The sequence below is a fragment of the Ammospiza caudacuta genome, chromosome 16 (genome assembly GCF_027887145.1).
Source record: "Ammospiza caudacuta isolate bAmmCau1 chromosome 16, bAmmCau1.pri, whole genome shotgun sequence".
NCBI classification, from domain to species: Eukaryota; Metazoa; Chordata; class Aves; order Passeriformes; family Passerellidae; genus Ammospiza; species Ammospiza caudacuta.
In genome coordinates, this window is record NC_080608.1 from 8,490,070 (window position 1) to 8,507,020 (window position 16,951).

At 41.3% G+C, this 16,951-nt stretch overlaps 1 protein-coding gene across 1 annotated transcript in view; it reads right to left on the minus strand.

The window, feature by feature from the left end:
• FSTL4 (follistatin like 4) overlaps positions 1–16,951 on the minus strand; it is a 206,944-nt gene that overhangs the window by 14,547 nt on the left and 175,446 nt on the right. Inside the window, exons 8-11 of the mRNA XM_058815367.1 lie at positions 10,515–10,635; positions 3,938–4,099; positions 2,785–2,919; positions 1,228–1,254 (exon numbers count right to left, since the gene is read on the minus strand). Of these exons, the coding sequence (XP_058671350.1) occupies positions 1,228–1,254; positions 2,785–2,919; positions 3,938–4,099; positions 10,515–10,635 (445 nt within the window). The remainder of the gene's footprint in view (positions 1–1,227; positions 1,255–2,784; positions 2,920–3,937; positions 4,100–10,514; positions 10,636–16,951) is intronic.

Below are 16,951 nucleotides of genomic sequence, written 5' to 3' on the forward strand. Positions count from 1 at the left end.
ACCACGCCCTGGCACCCTCTTTCTGCCCCCAAATCCTTTGTGCCAAGCCCAAGCTACCCAGAACCTTCCTGCTGAGGCTGGAAGCCCAGCTGTTGTTTTGGAGGCACTACTGACAAAGGGGCTTTGCCCCCTCCAAAAGCAGAGTGAGCCTGAAGCCCTTCTTGGAGCAGCAGGGTGAGGGAGTTTGGGGGTTTGCAGGGGGACGTGGCTGAGAGCAGTTTGTCACTGCACAGCAACCCTTCCCACTCAGCTTGAGGGACACCGAGGTCTCAGCTGCCTCACAAGGAGCTGGCAGATGTGAGAACTGGTTTACGTCTGCACCTGAACCTCAGAATGTTCCTCCAGGGAGCGGGTGTCCTGCTCACAGCCCCCCAGGAGCCCAGGGTCACAGGGGCCCCTCTGCACACCTGGGCTCCTCACCCACAGAGTCAGATGGACAACCTGTGTGAGAGCCCCTTGGGCTCTGCATGATGCTTCTCACTGGGTATTTTGGAAATTATGACAGCACATGCATGTACAAAATAAGGTGATTATAAGGCCCTCCATGATATCCTTGAGTCAATTAGCTGCTCAGGATGTTTTTTTTTTTACTTTGGCTTCCAAGATACACAGTTGACGACCTTGTGAAGGGCACACTGTAAGTTTGATCAAACTAGAGCTCTTAACTGCCAATTAAAACAAGGAGAAATGGGGCAACCTTTACCCTGCATTGATTCAAAGGATAGAGGGAAGAAAACCTGTTGTGGTTTGGATTTTTGTTTTGCCTAACAGTCAAGAACACAATTTCTTTTGCTCACCTAGATAACATCAATACATGCTATTGAAAAGGAAGAGCTTGAATTGCTTGCTTAAAAATGCAGTATATGGAATTTATGCCTTACTTGTTCAATTATGGTAATTTGAGAGCACTTCTGATACTTGTGTGATTGCTAATGCAGCTTGAAAATCTCAGGCTACTCACATTTCTGGCATTATATATAAAATTCATATTTTTATATATTTTATGATCATCTATTATTTTATAGTGGGAAAATGCAAGAAGTTATAGGTGCAAGAGTGACATCTCTTATTTGAATAATTTAGCTTTTAAAAGTCTGGTCTGTACTTAATCTGGTGACTGTGAAAGTTGATAGGGTTAGTGGCAAGTCAGTGGAGAATGGCCCATCATGGAATTATTAAAGCAGACAAGCACATTATCACTACAACAAAAGAACTTTACTGCAGTACCTTCCTCTCGCCACAGTATGTTTGCAACTGCAGCATCAGAATATTGGGAAAGCCAGAAAATAATCAGGAAAAGAAAAAAAACAACAAAACAATGTCAAAACTTTCATTGTATCAAGTAACTGAATAAATACTCATGTTTACACGAACTGTTTAATTGGTGAAAATTTTGTAACATTCATTCAAATAAAATACCAGGAAAGACAGAGAGCTCTAAACACATTTGCTCCTTCTAGAGACAATTAAGAAACTTTGACATGGGAAAAATCCTTCCTGAAATGAAGGCAGCTGTGCAAAGATCAATGCCCTACTAAAGAGGAGCAGTTACCTCCAAATGCAGCTGCAGGTATGGCACAGCCTGAGGTTTTCTGTGCAGGTTCCATGAGGAAACACAACGTGGAATTATAGAATCATTAAGGTCGGAAAAAACCTCTAAGATCATCGAGTCCAACCATTAACCCAGCACTGCCAGGTCCACCAGCATCTTTCAGAAGAAGCCTGAGGCTGGCAGCTACAGCAGCTACAGCAGCTGCAGCCTTGGCTGTGGTGTCTCTTGGAACTTCAGGCAACTGCATTCTTTCAGGATTCACACAAGCTTTTAAAGCACACCTGCATTTGAATTTCTGTTCCAGATAGATCCAATTATTTCTCAACATACTGTAATTTCCCTTGCTCAAGTATTCAAGGGAAAATGACCAGTATTAACAAGAGTATATAAATCTAGTTAATGAGGAATAGGATATCTTTTGCAAAGATTTTCCTTGAAAGCTCATATTTATGGGTAACTTTGTTTCAATTCTTGCTCTATATTAGCAGCCAGAAAAGCAGTAAAAATCCCATTTGCACCTAGACTTTTGGTATCACCATAAACCCAGGTAATCTCCCAGGCATTCAAGAAAGCAGAACTGGGAAAGATCAGGCCTCTGGGAGCTTTTCTATGGGACAACTGCTCACCTCCTTCAGCAATTCTCTTTTGGGGTCAGTGTGGTCAAGACAACACTGCTGCACTCCTATGGGAGATGTGGGAGGAGCAGCTGGGAGGGTATTTGTCTTTGAGGTGGAAGATAATTTCACACTGAGGGAAACCTATTTTGCCAGTCAGTGATGTAAAAATAGGTAAAATAATTTAATCACGACATTTTTCAGATATCTAAATATTCAAGAATTTTGACTGGTAACTGGCTTCAAAAGAAGCCTTATACAGAAATCAATGAGATTTATAGAATGTGACAAAATATTACATCTTGGATTCCCTGATATCTGAAACTATTGCCAATTTGTTACTCCAATAAAGCTGTTACCCATCACACACTCAGTATAATTCTGCCACATGAAAGACACCATCTTCCTGGACAAGATTTTACCTTCTCTGCATGATTTCTATCCCCAAAAAGTGTCCAATCCTCTGATCAAAGTGCATTCAGAACTGTCATTACCTTATGTAAGATCCAACTTACTGCATGCAATAGCCTGACCTAAATTACACTAAATTAAATTACATGTATGCCATCACATGCCAACACTATTTAAAGGAAGAAATGCATGGAAAAGTGAGCTTACGGGTCTTTCTTGCTGAGTCTTCGATGAAAAGGGAAGAAATGTCCTCGTCCACTCCCACCTCATTTTTGGCAATGCAGGTGTAGGCACCAGTGTCTTCATAGCGAACACTGCTGATGTGGAGTTCACTTCCATTTGCTGTAAGAGAGACACCCATAGACAGTGCTCCTCACTGCTGCTAATTGCTGTCCCTGCCTTAATTGTCCTCCATCACCACAGGCACCCACTGAAGGCTCAACAGGGTGGTTCCACCCCACTGTGTTTCCTCCTGTGTAACTAGAGGTTTTTGGGGATTCTCATGTGAGCTGATGTCTTGCTCCTTTCCATCAGCACATCCACACCAGAGAAGAACAAAGAACAATCTCAAGTCAAACTATAAGTTGCATTTAATTTATTTCTTCTTTTTGTTAGAAAAGTGCTTTGGCTTTAGTGAAGAAAAATTAATTTCAGTTTTCCAGACTGTTTTCCATCAGATCACCAAAAAACTTTGGTTTAAAGGGGTCTCTCTACAGTTCCTTCTACCATTTTGCTTCCTGCAGTTGGACCAATGGCTAAAACCTTTGGAACATGCTGAGACATTGTAGGTGCCATGCAGCAATATCAGTGCTACCAACACAGGCTGAAGGGCACAATCTACCAAAGCCAGACTGGGGCATGTGTTGAGGATGGGGTTATAATTTTTACACAGAAAATTGCAAATTAATGTTTTTGCCATTTGCTATATCTGTTGCATCCTCATTTGAACAGTGACCTAGAGGAGTTAAAAGCCCAATTCCTTCAGCAGGGCTGAGTGGGAGAATGACTCTCAGCTGACTTGCATCCAGTCTGGGCTTAGATGTGAACAAATAATTTAACGAATTTCTCTTCAAATAATTTAATGCATTTCTTTTCTCCTGTGCTGTACACAAGAAGCAAGGCAGCGAAGAAACAGGCAGGCTGTCTTTGAACAGAATGCAATTACCACTTACATCAATCAATAGTGTATTTCCCAGGAAATTCACAGGAGAAAGAGATAAAAAGAAAGAACAGGGGTTTTATAACACGATTTCCAACAACTGTGGCTTAGCAAAGTACAAGAACTTCTGGTTTAAAGTGCAAAATAATCCTCCTTAATCCCTGCCAACAATACTTTAATTAATCAGAATTCTGTTCTTACCGAGGAGCGATAGCTGTTTGGATAGTTTTGGCATGATATCAATGCCGTTCTTCAGCCAGGTAATGCGGGGATTAGGGATCCCTTCGGCGTGACATTTGAGGCTGGCTGAAACACCCGGCTCCTGCGCCTGCGTCTCGGGGTACACGCGGATCACCGGAGGCACTGCGGGGGCAAGGAATGGGGAACTGAGGAACTGGGGACTTGAGACTGGGGAACTGGGGACTTGAGGAATTGGGAAATTGGAGACTTGAGGAATTGGGGAATTGGGGACTTGAGGAATTGGGGAATTTGGGACTTGAGGAATCAGGGAGTTGAGACTGGGGAATTGGGGACTTGAGGAACTGGGGACTTGAGACTGGGGAACCGGGGACTTGAGGAATTGGGAAATTGGAGACTTGAGGAATTGGGGAATTGGGGACTTGAGGAATCAGGGAGTTGAGACTGGGAAATTGGGGACTTGAGGAACTGGGGACTTGAGACTGGGGAACTGGGGACTTGAGGAATTGGGGACTTGCGGAATTGGGGAACTGGGGATTTGAGGAATTGGGGACTTGAGGAAATGAGGACTTGAGGAATTGGAGACTTGAGACTGCGCCGGGGCTGCAGAGCCACTGCTGTCCTGCAATGCCACGAGCGGCTCTGAGCTGAGAACCACAGAGATGAACTCAGTCTGGCTGTCAGTGCAAGCTACAAGAATGATTTTTCTACAGCTTGACTTTGGGGGCAGAAAATAGAAAATAACACTTTTCCAAGCACTGGCATGTGACAGAAGCTGAGGATGCCCCATCCCTGGAAGCGTTCAAGGCCAGGCTGGATGGGGCTTGGAGCAACCTGGTCTAGGGGAAGGTGTCCCTGCCCATGGCAGGGGGTTGCATTGAGATGATTGAGATGGTGTCTAAGATCCCTTCAATCCCAAACCAGTCCGTGATCCTATGATTCTATAACAGAAAAGAGTAAACTAATATACTGATGTCAGGGAGGAACCTTGTGATCCAATTCTGCATTTAGACTTTCACTGAGTGACTAACTTAACTCAACAGCTGGATTAAAACCTAACGTGGGTACTCACATATTTAAAAATTAAAGTATAAACTTCAGATTTTCACTGAATCTAGGAGGGAATTTGAGTTCTTGCTTATGAAAAATAACTTAATCTTCAGTATTTAATTATCCATCAGGAAGTGGACTGTGTATTCACTACCTCTTATTCTGAACAAATAAAGTGTTTATCAATTACTTCTTTTCACGGAGAGGTTTTTAAAACATGACTTACCTTGTTCACAAAGGCACTCCTGAGCTATTTAATATACTCCACTGGCAGAACTACTAATTATATTACAATTTCAGAGATGTTCATTGATTTTCAATCATCTTTCCTTCACTGCTCAAACCAACAAGGCTTAATACCACCCATTAACTATTTCTTAACAATTTACTGACTTGCTTTAAAAAAAAAAAAAATTGCAATATTGCAGCATCAGTGAAAGATACCAGTGAGACTCTTCCATCTTGAGGAAAAATAAAAGGAAATGTGAGGATGTCTCACACTGTGGCTGATGGTATCTCTGTTTCACAATGAAGCAGTCAACTTTTCTATCAGATTGGGAGATTTTGGTGCTGCTGAAAGCTTTACAGTTTTGTAAAATCATGGCCAGAGTCCAATGTGGATCTGGCCAGCCTGGATGGGATGCTACTAGTAACATTTTTAAAATGAAATGATTGAGTAAGTGAGGTCCATTGAAGGCCAACATGATTTATTTAGACTCACAGCTGAAGGACAGTGTGCCTCCTACAAATGCAGAGGAAAAAGATTTACAATACTCAAGGTCTCATTCTTAAATCCTGAAATCAACTGACTTGGCTGAGATCTCACATGGCCAAAGGCACCAGAGCAATTTCACTCCAAGCCAAGTGACTTCTCACCCACCAGCTCTCAGAGGCAGAGCCCATCCCAGTCATCACCTATTTAATCTCTCAAAACCACTGTGGGTTGGTTTTTCCTTAATATTGTTTGCTTTAGGCTTTCCTGCTCATCTGGGCAGCTGTGTCAGCACTTCCCAGGCTGGCCACAGAATCAGGGCACTGCAAACAGACTCATATTTCATCTCACATTTTTGCCTCACACCTTGATAGCCTGCACATGAATAATCCACCAAATTTACCTGGAGGGCTTCAAACACAACAGATTTATACTGCCAAAGGTAGCTCACAGGTCCTACACACTGAATCAATGCTCTGCATGAAAATTAACTAAAATTATAGCAAGGTATCTTTTCAAGAGTGATTAATAAGGAAACTGTTTGTTTTCACCTACAAAGAGTATGTGCTTCACCTCCATTTCTGCTCTCTTTTCCTTTTCCTTCTATTTTTAAACTTTTTATTTCTTCTCCCTTGTCTTACATAATTCACTGCACAGGTAAATTATTTCATGCAAATGCCTTGTGATAACAGCAAACTGCAGAATATATTTTTATTGTCCTTGCTACAAATTAATACATTCCAAGTAAGCACATTAAACTTGCAAAGATTTCAGTTCCAGACTTCGGGATATATGGATTACCTTTTGCTTTTTCCCTTGGTGAATATATATCATTGCTAACCATTACTGTGTCTGCAGCCAAGGGCAATATAAAAATGCCATTATCTTAAGCAAAGTAGGAAGAAAGAGGCATTGAAACAAGCATGAGATTGGGTAGATTGCCTACCACTGCATACTGAGCAGCACCTCACTGGTGAGCAGATCAATTCATTACTGCAAAACAGCTCAGGTGATAAAGCACACGATGAGCACAGATGGTGCCACCAAGGCCCAAAGACATCCATTGCTGCTGTAGGAGCTCTATACTCCAGGGTGCAGCAATAATTAACAGATTAATCATTTACTTGAGATGTTTTACATTTATGATTTGAAAGGAGCTTGCAGCATTTTGTTTTCTTCTGAAAAGCCACATTAATGAAACATCCATGTTTGTAACATCTCCCTTACTGGAAAATTTGTCCTATTGGACCCTTATAATTGGGCTGAGGATCAAATGACTTTTTTTAAACTATTTTCAAGGAATACAATATTCTGATTTATGCTGATGATTTCCTGAGTGCAAGGACCAAGGAAAATGATGCCCTACACCCAGCAAATCTCCTATACTCAGTAAATCTTTTGATTTACCAACAGACTTACCAATTTTCATAGTCGATTACTATTTTATGAGATTCTTTATCCTCAGGACCTCTTTTTTCCTTTTGAAAGTGCTAAATTGCTTCCTCCCAACAGTTAGTGTATACTGCACACATTTCCCAAGCAATATCCATACATGGGAGAGAACAAAACTTTCCTGCTGTTCTTGGCTCCTCCTGATCAAAGATACCAGAATGTAAGATGAACTTTTCAGTCTTAAACTGTTTAAACATCGCCTTTCAGCACAATTTCTTTTCCTCCAAAGATGTTAAGGGCAAGCTGCATAAATACACTGACTTAAATTTTACCAGTAACTTTGAATCCTAAGATTGATGAGCTCAACCAAACCTCTCCCATCAAACAGGCTGAATTTCACATGTCCAGATGTGAGCCAGCAGCTTGGGGCATTCACCTGGTGACCTTCACATTTTCTGTCAAAGAGGATTCTCATCTCTGCTTGTCAAAATAAGCATCTGGATCTACCCATATTATTTGGGATATCCTGAACCATCTGACACAAAGGAAACACTGCACAGCATTTAGCAACTGAGTAGTGGTAGAGCTCCAAATCTCAGAAACATTTAATGTCAAAATTGGGCTGCAAACTTTCTATTTAAGCTTGTATTTCCTTATTGTCTATATTACCTAATCAATGTAAGAATCTAGCCTAATGTTCCAAAAAGAGGCAAAGGAAAAAATAAGCTAAAGAGCATCTAATATGTTGGATAAAAGCAGAGGAAGTGAGCACATGTAACTGAGATCAGATTCTTTTGTGAGCTCACTGCTGTGTCTCAGAGGGAACAGTAAGACAGGGCCCAGGTGGTCTGGAAAAGGACCAAAGGATGCTGGAAGAATTGCTGCAGCTTTGAAAAAACTGGATTAACTGAAAAACATTCTAAAAGTTAGAACCTGCGTGTAGAGACACAGCGGGCTTGGGAAGGGTGGCAGATAAACCCTTCTAGTTCTAGTTGGATCTTCTTTCTCTATTCTCTCCCAAAAGACAATGGGAGATGTGAAAAGAAAAAATCTGATAATTTTCACAAAATAAAAAGCCCCCAAGTTTTTGATGTTGAAAGCAGATCAGTGCCTCCCTAGAGGAGACAGGCGAGCAGATACACCCAAGTTCTGGCTGATTTGCTTCTGTCACATTCTCTTACCATTCTAGTCCAACACAAGAAAGCAACAAAAACCCTTCCATGCTGAAGATGGAGTTTTTAGTTTGATACAGACAGACAGAGACAAGCCCCAGTGCTGAACAGAGCGCATCAACTACACTTAGATTCTCAGCATCTTCACTCAGTTCAGCTTGGCTCAGTTTCTTCCCTCTACTCCTGTCAAGAGAAATTCCTCAATTTGTCCTTTAAGTTACTAAAACTGAGGTTTCTTTCCCTGTGAAAGGCTCTGCCTTGGGAACCCTCCAATGCATTTGAAGGCAAGAAATGTTCTCCTGCCATCAGGGCTGTCACCCCTGCATCAGCTGCTGGAGGAAACTGTGACACAGGCAGAATAGGAGGGAATAGACTGATGTGGCAGCCACATCAAGAATTGAAAAACCCCAGCTTTGCAAAGCCTAATGGCTCACAAGGGAATATCAGATGCTGTGAGACAAAGATTTCTAGACCCTGCAGTGTTTGCTAGCAAGCCTGAGTTGATACCAGAATGCAAGGCTTTTTATTCTGTATTTAGTGACTATATAGCATACTAAAAAGCCCACACAGATAGTGTTTTTTGTATAACATCATTATTCTTTTGGTAAGAAAGCCCCCATGCAGCTATGGTATGAAACTTCCACTTAAAAAGAAAATGTGATCTTTCAATAACAAGTTAAATCTAAGTGGCAAGCGTGAGTATGGAACAGATCACCCCCTCCCCACACTCCATCCAGCTCTCCTCTCATTCTGGTTTAAGTTTCAAAGCCTTTGGGCCTTCTATTCTCAGTGCTGATAAAGTCTACATTGTTGTCTGCCAACTAAACTCCATTCAGGCCTCATAATACATCACATAATAGACATGGGATTAAGTTGTTAGCTGGCTTTTCTTTCAACTGCCATTCATCAAACAAATAGCACTTTGAGGAAGGAAACCTATTTTCTCAGCTGCACCAAACACGACTCGGTTATCCACATTGCTGAGATATACAGTTTACTTTCCCCAAAAGATGGCAAATTATTATGTAGAGACATTAAGTCAGCTTTCATTCACATCAACCAGACACTTTGTGCTCTCCTCCAGATACTTGTGTGGTGGGGGGAGCACTTACACATGTCCAGAAGACCTGAGCTGAAGTCAAAATAAAACCTCAAAACAAAACCACCACGGCTCCTCTTAAGATGCACAAATATCCCTCTTTACTGTTTCTCCTCTCACTGCTGACCTCTGTGTCACCTCTGTGACCTGCCCTACCAGCTGAAAGCTCTCCTTTGTGCAGGTCAACACATAGCCAGAGAAAGGAATAAATACTATTTTTCCTTATAATATATATACCCTGTAATAAAGTTACTGAATTTTCCTTAAAAAATAAATGCTTTCATACCAGAGTACATCCCAGAGTGTACATCCCATTTCATACCAGAATGTACCCACAGTTAGTAATGGGTGCCCCTGTCCCCTGTTCTGTAGACACTGCTGGGCATTATCAGGACATGTGAAAAAGGGCTGAAAGCTGGAAAATGCTGTTGCTGCTGGGGAGGTGGATACTCTGTGGGCTGGTCCCTTGATGAAATGCTGGCTTAATCTAATGTAATTTTAAACTAAATCCAACTGAGTGAGTTTGAGGTCAGGAGGTAGATAGTGAGCACCTGAATATCAGTTCCACCAGGCACAAATGTAGTCCAGGGAATGGAGGTGCATGAGAATGCTGGAATTGTGTGATTCTCTCACCTGTAAAATTATTTGCTCTCATTTTGCGATCCAGTGAGCCAGTGTAAACAGCCCTCAGCAAACCAAGCTCAGTACAACCAGGTAATAACCTGGATATACAGTTGGAGGTTAGCTGCTTTTGGAAACACTGCTGTATTTATTTAAATATCCTGGGTTATTTCATGCAACAGAAACGATTTTCTGGAAAAAGAAATTATTGAGGCAACATTTCTGTTGACAAAAGTAGTAATTACTTTAAGAGATGCTTGGAAAGGCTGCTCTTAACTCTATGGAAATATCACTGACAGCTTGTTTAACAATGAAAATCCCTCCTGAAGCCCAGGTAATTATACACATCCCCCCTTGATACTTTTATTTTTGACTGCCTGTGCGACAGTGCGACTGAGCAAACCCCAAGCTGCATCTGCTCTCGTGCACAGATAATTTGGGCTGTGGCTTTCCACATCTCTGTGTGAATGAGGTTAACACACAACTTTTCTCAGGGAATGTTTTCATGGAATGTCACATATGCCATTTACTAACCATTCACCTGAAGGATGTGGGTCTGATACAGCTCCTCATAGCCGTAGGCATGACAGGTGTAATTGCCCATGTGAATTGTTGTTACCTTGGTGATGTAGAGGGAATCATCTTCTCCAAAATCCTGAATGAAACAAAAGACAGGAAAGGTGCCTTATTATTTAGTAACAACATTTTAAGCACTACATGAATGGATACTACCTGCACAGAGGTTTTGATAGCAATGCAGCCTGGGGACACAGCTTGAATTTTGAACAGTAGGCTATAAAGTTCATAAATCAACACACAGGGAGAAAATGAGCAGCGATTTAAGAGTAAGGTAAAGTGACTCATCTGAGAATATGAACTTCTGTGCTTTGTTGCTAACAAGGTGCTTTTTGCACATAAAAAAGATGGCCATTTCCAGCTGTTTAATTTATGGGAGAATTTAATATCTACCTGTTAACCTCAGATGCATAAAATGCTAACATTTGGGTGGGTTAAGGTTTCCTTTATCTGTGCTGGTTCTTAGAAAATGCACTGCAGCCTTGAGACCTGATGAAAAAGAATTGAAGCTCTTTGTTACTCATGTCAGACAATATCCTAGGCAGGAGACAAGGAAGAAGACAAAAAGCCTTTTCTCAAACATACCTGTTTAGTTCTGTAACTGCTTAACAAGTATATTTCTTCTTCCCCTTCATCTTTCTAGACATGCTCTTGCATTGTTTCAATTTTTGATTACAGATGGGAAGGATCTGAGTTATTAGACACATTTTTGCCACTTGATTATGCTGTACAAGCACCCTGCTAAGGAATTTATTTCAATTCATTATTTATTTGTTAATTTCAATGTTTATTTACTGAATTCCAGCTAAGAGAACCACAGCACTGATGGCTAAATGAAGCAGCTTCTCTTGTTACTCCACCAACCTTCAGACTCTGCAGCTTCAGTGTGTTTGTGTTTCTATGCAAACTGAGGAGGATACATTTTGAAACAGCTCATGAGCTGAAAGAAAGATTTTTCTGTAATCATCCTCACGTGTGAAATATGTCAAATTGAACTCTTTGAGTAATTTAACTACAATATTATGGGAAAATTCAGCTTTGAGTAAGGGTGGCACAAACCCAGTACAAGAGGGTGAATGCTGGAGAGTGGTTCTGCTTATGAAAACACAAGGATTTGTTTTCAAAGCTCCAAAGTGCAGCTGGAAGCAGCCTGCAGCCCAGGGTGTGCAGGGAAGCCCTTCCAGGAGGTCCTGCCTGCTGCCACCCCCGTGTCTGGGACATGCAGCAGTGAGGAGGTGACAGCTCACTGCCTCCTCTGCATGGCAGAACCCACCAGGGGGGACAGACTAAACAGGAACATCACTTTGATCTGCTGGCTTGGACTCAAGAACTTGGGTGCTGATTTCTTTGAGCTGGAGGAAGGGAATCCACACACACACAAGTTCTGATGCTGCTCCTTCCCTGCTCACCCGTGGCAGCTCCAGCTCTGTGAGGAACCATCCACATCCCCCTGCTGCTGCCAAGCCCTGCCCAGGACCCAGAGATCACAGGCTGGACCTGTTTGGTCAGCACATGGGCTGATTTCTAAACCCAAACCTTCTGGGGCTCCTTACATCTCACATTTGCTGCTGGCTCAGGATGCGTGTGCTTTGCAGTTTGAACCTTCCTTTCCGGACACCACACTTTGAACATTTTTGAAGGAAGCTGTGATTCTGCAGCAGACGTGCAATGCCAGCTGGCACCCTTCAAGAGAAGCACAAAACAGTCCATCTCCTGCAGCATGGATTGATCTGGCACTACTTCTGTCAGCTCAGGAACCTTCTCTAAAATCCTCTGTCTGGCATTAAGAAGCACATTCATGCCTCACCTCTCAGTGGCAGGTCAGCACTGGCAGAGGGAAGAGAATTTGGAGAGCTTGCCTAGTTTTTAGACATGTTTTAAGGCAGGTTGAAAGTGAGCACTGAGAAATAAGGAGTTAACTGGCAGGACACAACCCTTCCCAAGGCACACACCTTCACCTGAGAGGGCACAGACACACCCACAAGAATAACCTGGTTCTGCTGGCTGTGCTGCTCCCATGGGCAAATGTGTGAACAATTATAAAGAACCAGAGTAAATCCATAGGTTATCTGAAATGCATTATCTATAATCAAAAGCATCTAAGATATTATTGTCACCTTGGTCTCAGGCATCTATGCTATGGAATAAGCTGGTTAAGTTCTCCAATACATTCTTACAAATATCTACTCAAAAATCCCCATTTCAAGCATTTGCCTGTTTTTTGGTCAATTAGATTTTTCCTGATGGAAAGCAAAGATGCATGAGTAACTGCTAATGGAAAATACACCAACCCTGTACAAATGATACTTGCATGAGATACATGAAATTCTTGCACTGGAGGGGACTTAATAACAGTTTTTGTAAGTTAAAAGAAACTAAAATTAAGTTTTGATTACGAAAAGCAGGATGGCTACTTTAATAGAATAATTTAGTCCAAGGAATTGTGGAAAAACAGGATAATATAATCTTCTCTATTTAACTATGCTACTTCCTTTAAAATATCACAGAAAAATATTCTGAATGCTTGGTTTGTGCTCTGTAATTGTCTTTTTAAGGATGATTTGTTTATTTCCAGTGCGTACTGGAATTATAATATTATATTGTAATTATATATAATTATATTATATATTATAATCACATTATGCATACATAATACATGCATTAATATAAGCAAAAAACCCTTGCACAATTAAATAGGCGCAACAATATTGTATTATTAACTTCCTTTCCAAAAGTGTTTTTCCTGAAAAGCAGGGCTTATACTGGTAAAAGCACAGTTTGTGACTTTTAAAATCTATTTTCTGACTTGTGGTGTTTAAAGAAAGTTATCAAAGATGATTTAGGTCAGTACCATATCACCATGTCAGGCATAGAAGGGAAACCCTGTATTAGAACCTGCACTCAAAGAAAATTCATATATAACTTCACAATTGTTAAGAACTGAAAGTGTTTAGGAGTGAGAAGGAGAAAGTGATGGTGGCATTAAATGTTTAACACTGAACTTTTTGTTGCTGCAAAAGCAGACTGAATTCTGTAACAAATTAATGACTTTCTGTGTGTTTATTGCAGCTCACGGTTTTCTCCCCGTGTTTCCCTGTGGATATAGTTAGCACATCAGGATGGCACTGGTTCATTTTATATCTATGGATGCATTCTTATGCACAAGCACTTTCTTTGTGTATTTCATAAGGGTGTATTTGGAAGTGCTGTAAAAACCCAAGCCCTGGAGCATTAAGAAATGATGAGTCTTTGATTCCTTAATAGCCTCTAACTCCACATCGTGCAGCCAGGAGTGCTGTGCTGCAGTTGGAAGCTGTGGGGTGTGTTTGGGATGTGTCCCACGTCCCCCTCCATGCTGCAGTGCCCCTGGGAGCTCTAGGAGCTGCTCACAGCCCCTGCCCTGTGTAACGGGGTGTGAGTGAGCACTGACAGCTGCTGAGCTGCTGCTCTGTGTGCCTGGCATCTGGATGGGGTGGGCAGAGGGAATGGGAATAATTCACCATGGGAAAAAGCAGAGGAAATCACTTCACATGTTTTGACTCGGTTCAGATGGCTTTTGCTTGTTAAGCCAGTTCTCCAAGTCACCACAAGCCTGAAAGCAGACAGAGCAGAACAAAAACATCTATAAAACTGATGCAACATAATTCTTCTCTCCCCAAATCTATCCCAGCTTTAAACAGTATTATGAGGCTATCAGGGAGGCTCAGCAATTGCTGCACACCCCCGGGAGCTGTTACTGCCCTACCTGACCCCAGTAATGCCCCAGAGTGAAATTGAAAAGACATTTAAATGTATAATCCCATGAAGAAGAACAGGTAATCAGTAGAAAGGCAAAACCAGCAAGCTCTGAGATATACTTTGGTTTTCCTCATTTACCTGGAAGGTGAATTATCATGGAATCATGGAAAGGTTTTTGTTGGAAGGGACCTGTAAGCTCATATGGTCCAACCCCCCCTGCCACCTTTCACCAGACCAGGTTGCTCCAAGCCCTGTCCAACCTGGCCTTGAACCCTTCCTGGGATGGGGTGTCTCTGGAAGGGATGCTCAGGGATGGGGCATCTCACCCTTTTCTTGTGAAGAGGAAAAAAAGAGAAATGATGAAACTGGAGGGAGTACCCATCTAACCCCACAGAATCATAAGCCCTAAATCAAAGCAGCCAGATAAGGGCAGGGTGTTCATCACCTCCACCTTATGAAATCCATTATAAAGTAATTTTTTGAATAAATATAATTCAGAAAGCTATGCCTATAATTTCTCAAAACTGATGAAGTCAACTAGTGGCAACTGATAAATTGACTTCTCTAGGAGTTTGTATCACCTTTTTTCTCCCTTTTTCAAATAAAAAGTTCTCTGTCCTTCATGAGCTCTTTTCATGTCTTGCATTTACCCTTCAACCAAATGTTTGATTAAATGACCTCAGAATATGTTTTATCTTTTCAAGATGTAAAAAAATGCATCACCCTGCATTTTACATTGACAACAGCTTGGTAATCTATAAAATATTAAAAAAAAAAAAAGTTGTTCCAAAAAAATAACAAAGCAGAAAATGGATATATACCTTTTTTTTTTGGTACAGTATTTCCTTTCCTTTCCATCACTACTGATTACCCAAGGCATTGGTCTTTCCAAACACAAGATTTTTCATATTTATTTATCCCATTCCCATTCTAATGCATTCCCTGGTCATGCACTCTGCTGCAGTTCAGGGACACCGTGCTCAGAGATGTGTAAAACATTGCATATTACTTGTAAATCTTGTTCACATTCTGTCTCAAGTGAATTCCAGCCTGTGATAGTAACAGCACAAATCTCCTGCTCTGACACCCAGGAAGGAGCTGGCAGGGAGGAGCCACATTAACCCTGGATGATGAGCAGGCTGTGATGCCGCAGGGTGCAGGGCACTGCCACCCACCTTCTGCCTCTTTCAGATTCTCATGAAGATTTCTAATATGCCTTAGGGTTAGTCCAACATTGTAAACCCTTTAAATTTTTGTCAAACTTTCCTGGTTTTCAGGAAATTTGAGGAGGAATGAGCACAGACCCTTATTTTTTAGGGTAACTTCCAGTTGCTTGAGGAAAAAACCAGAGTGACTTCAAACCATAAACAGGAAGAAGAAACAGGAAAGTCAATCCCACTGCCATGAAGGCAGAGATTCCCCACGTCCCCAGCTCTCAGGGAGGGCACACTGGCACCAGTATGGCACCCCCCAGTATGGCATTATGAGTTACACTCTCCCTTGCTCAAGCCCTTTACACCCACACAGAGATTTAAATCCATCCAAGTTAGATACTGAATGTTCCCAATAAATACTGGGCAGGAGGGAAGCACCAAGGACAGTCAATACCCTCTCACCATGATGGTTTAAAATATTCATAGCAGAAATAATGGCAGAGGGAATGAAGTTCCCTGAGTGGTTCCTTTCTCAGGAGATTTGCTTTCCTAATACTATTATTACTCTTACAACTAATAATAATTCACTTCATTTTTAACCCCTTCCATTCCAGCCCAAGGAAGCTGGAGACCTCAACGTGGTTTCAGTGCCTACTGACAAAACCAGTCCTACCAAAGGGGTTTACTGGTGTCACCAGTTTCCCACCAGAACCCCAGAATGGTTTGGGTTGGAAGGGACCTTAAAGCTCATCTTGCCCAACCCCTGCCATGGGCAGGGACACCTTCCACTAGACCAGGCTGCTCTAAGCCCCATCCAACCTGGCCCTGAACACTTCCAGATGAAGAAAAACACCATCCTGATCTCAGAATCACCAGCAAAGCAACCAGTATTAACTAGTTCACACTAAAAAAGCTTGCCTGATCCTCAGTGTCCTAGAAATCTCTCTCTGATAATGTTTACAGGATTTTAAAACAAAATGTACCCAAGCATTTAATGAGATTATTATTATGCAAAATCTACAACAATGGCTATCACTTTGGAAATGATTTCTCCTTACTAATGAAATGCCTCTGATCTTTTTTACAATAGATTTATGAGTGATTCATATAAAAATGATAAAAACTAAATTAATCCTGGGTCCTTAAATAACTTTCTTTGATGTTTTTAATAATTCATTTCTAGAGACAAGCTGAAAACTTATGCTTCATTAATATTATTTGTTCTTGGTTTTACACATCACTTTAGTCATTTACATGGAGAGAAATTCAGCCTTAAGCAAATGCTAGAATACTGTTGCAAACATAGCCTGATGGGGCATTAATTTATCTTTTCTTGTTTTTCTGCTCAAAAAATTCAACACAACATGCTGCTGAATCAAAAATTTTTTGCCTTGAAAATATGGACATGAATTTCTTAGATAGTTGTGTAATTATAATATAACAAAAAATGGGTATGTTTTACATCCTGAGAAACTCAGAGAAAACATTACAAGGAAAATGAAT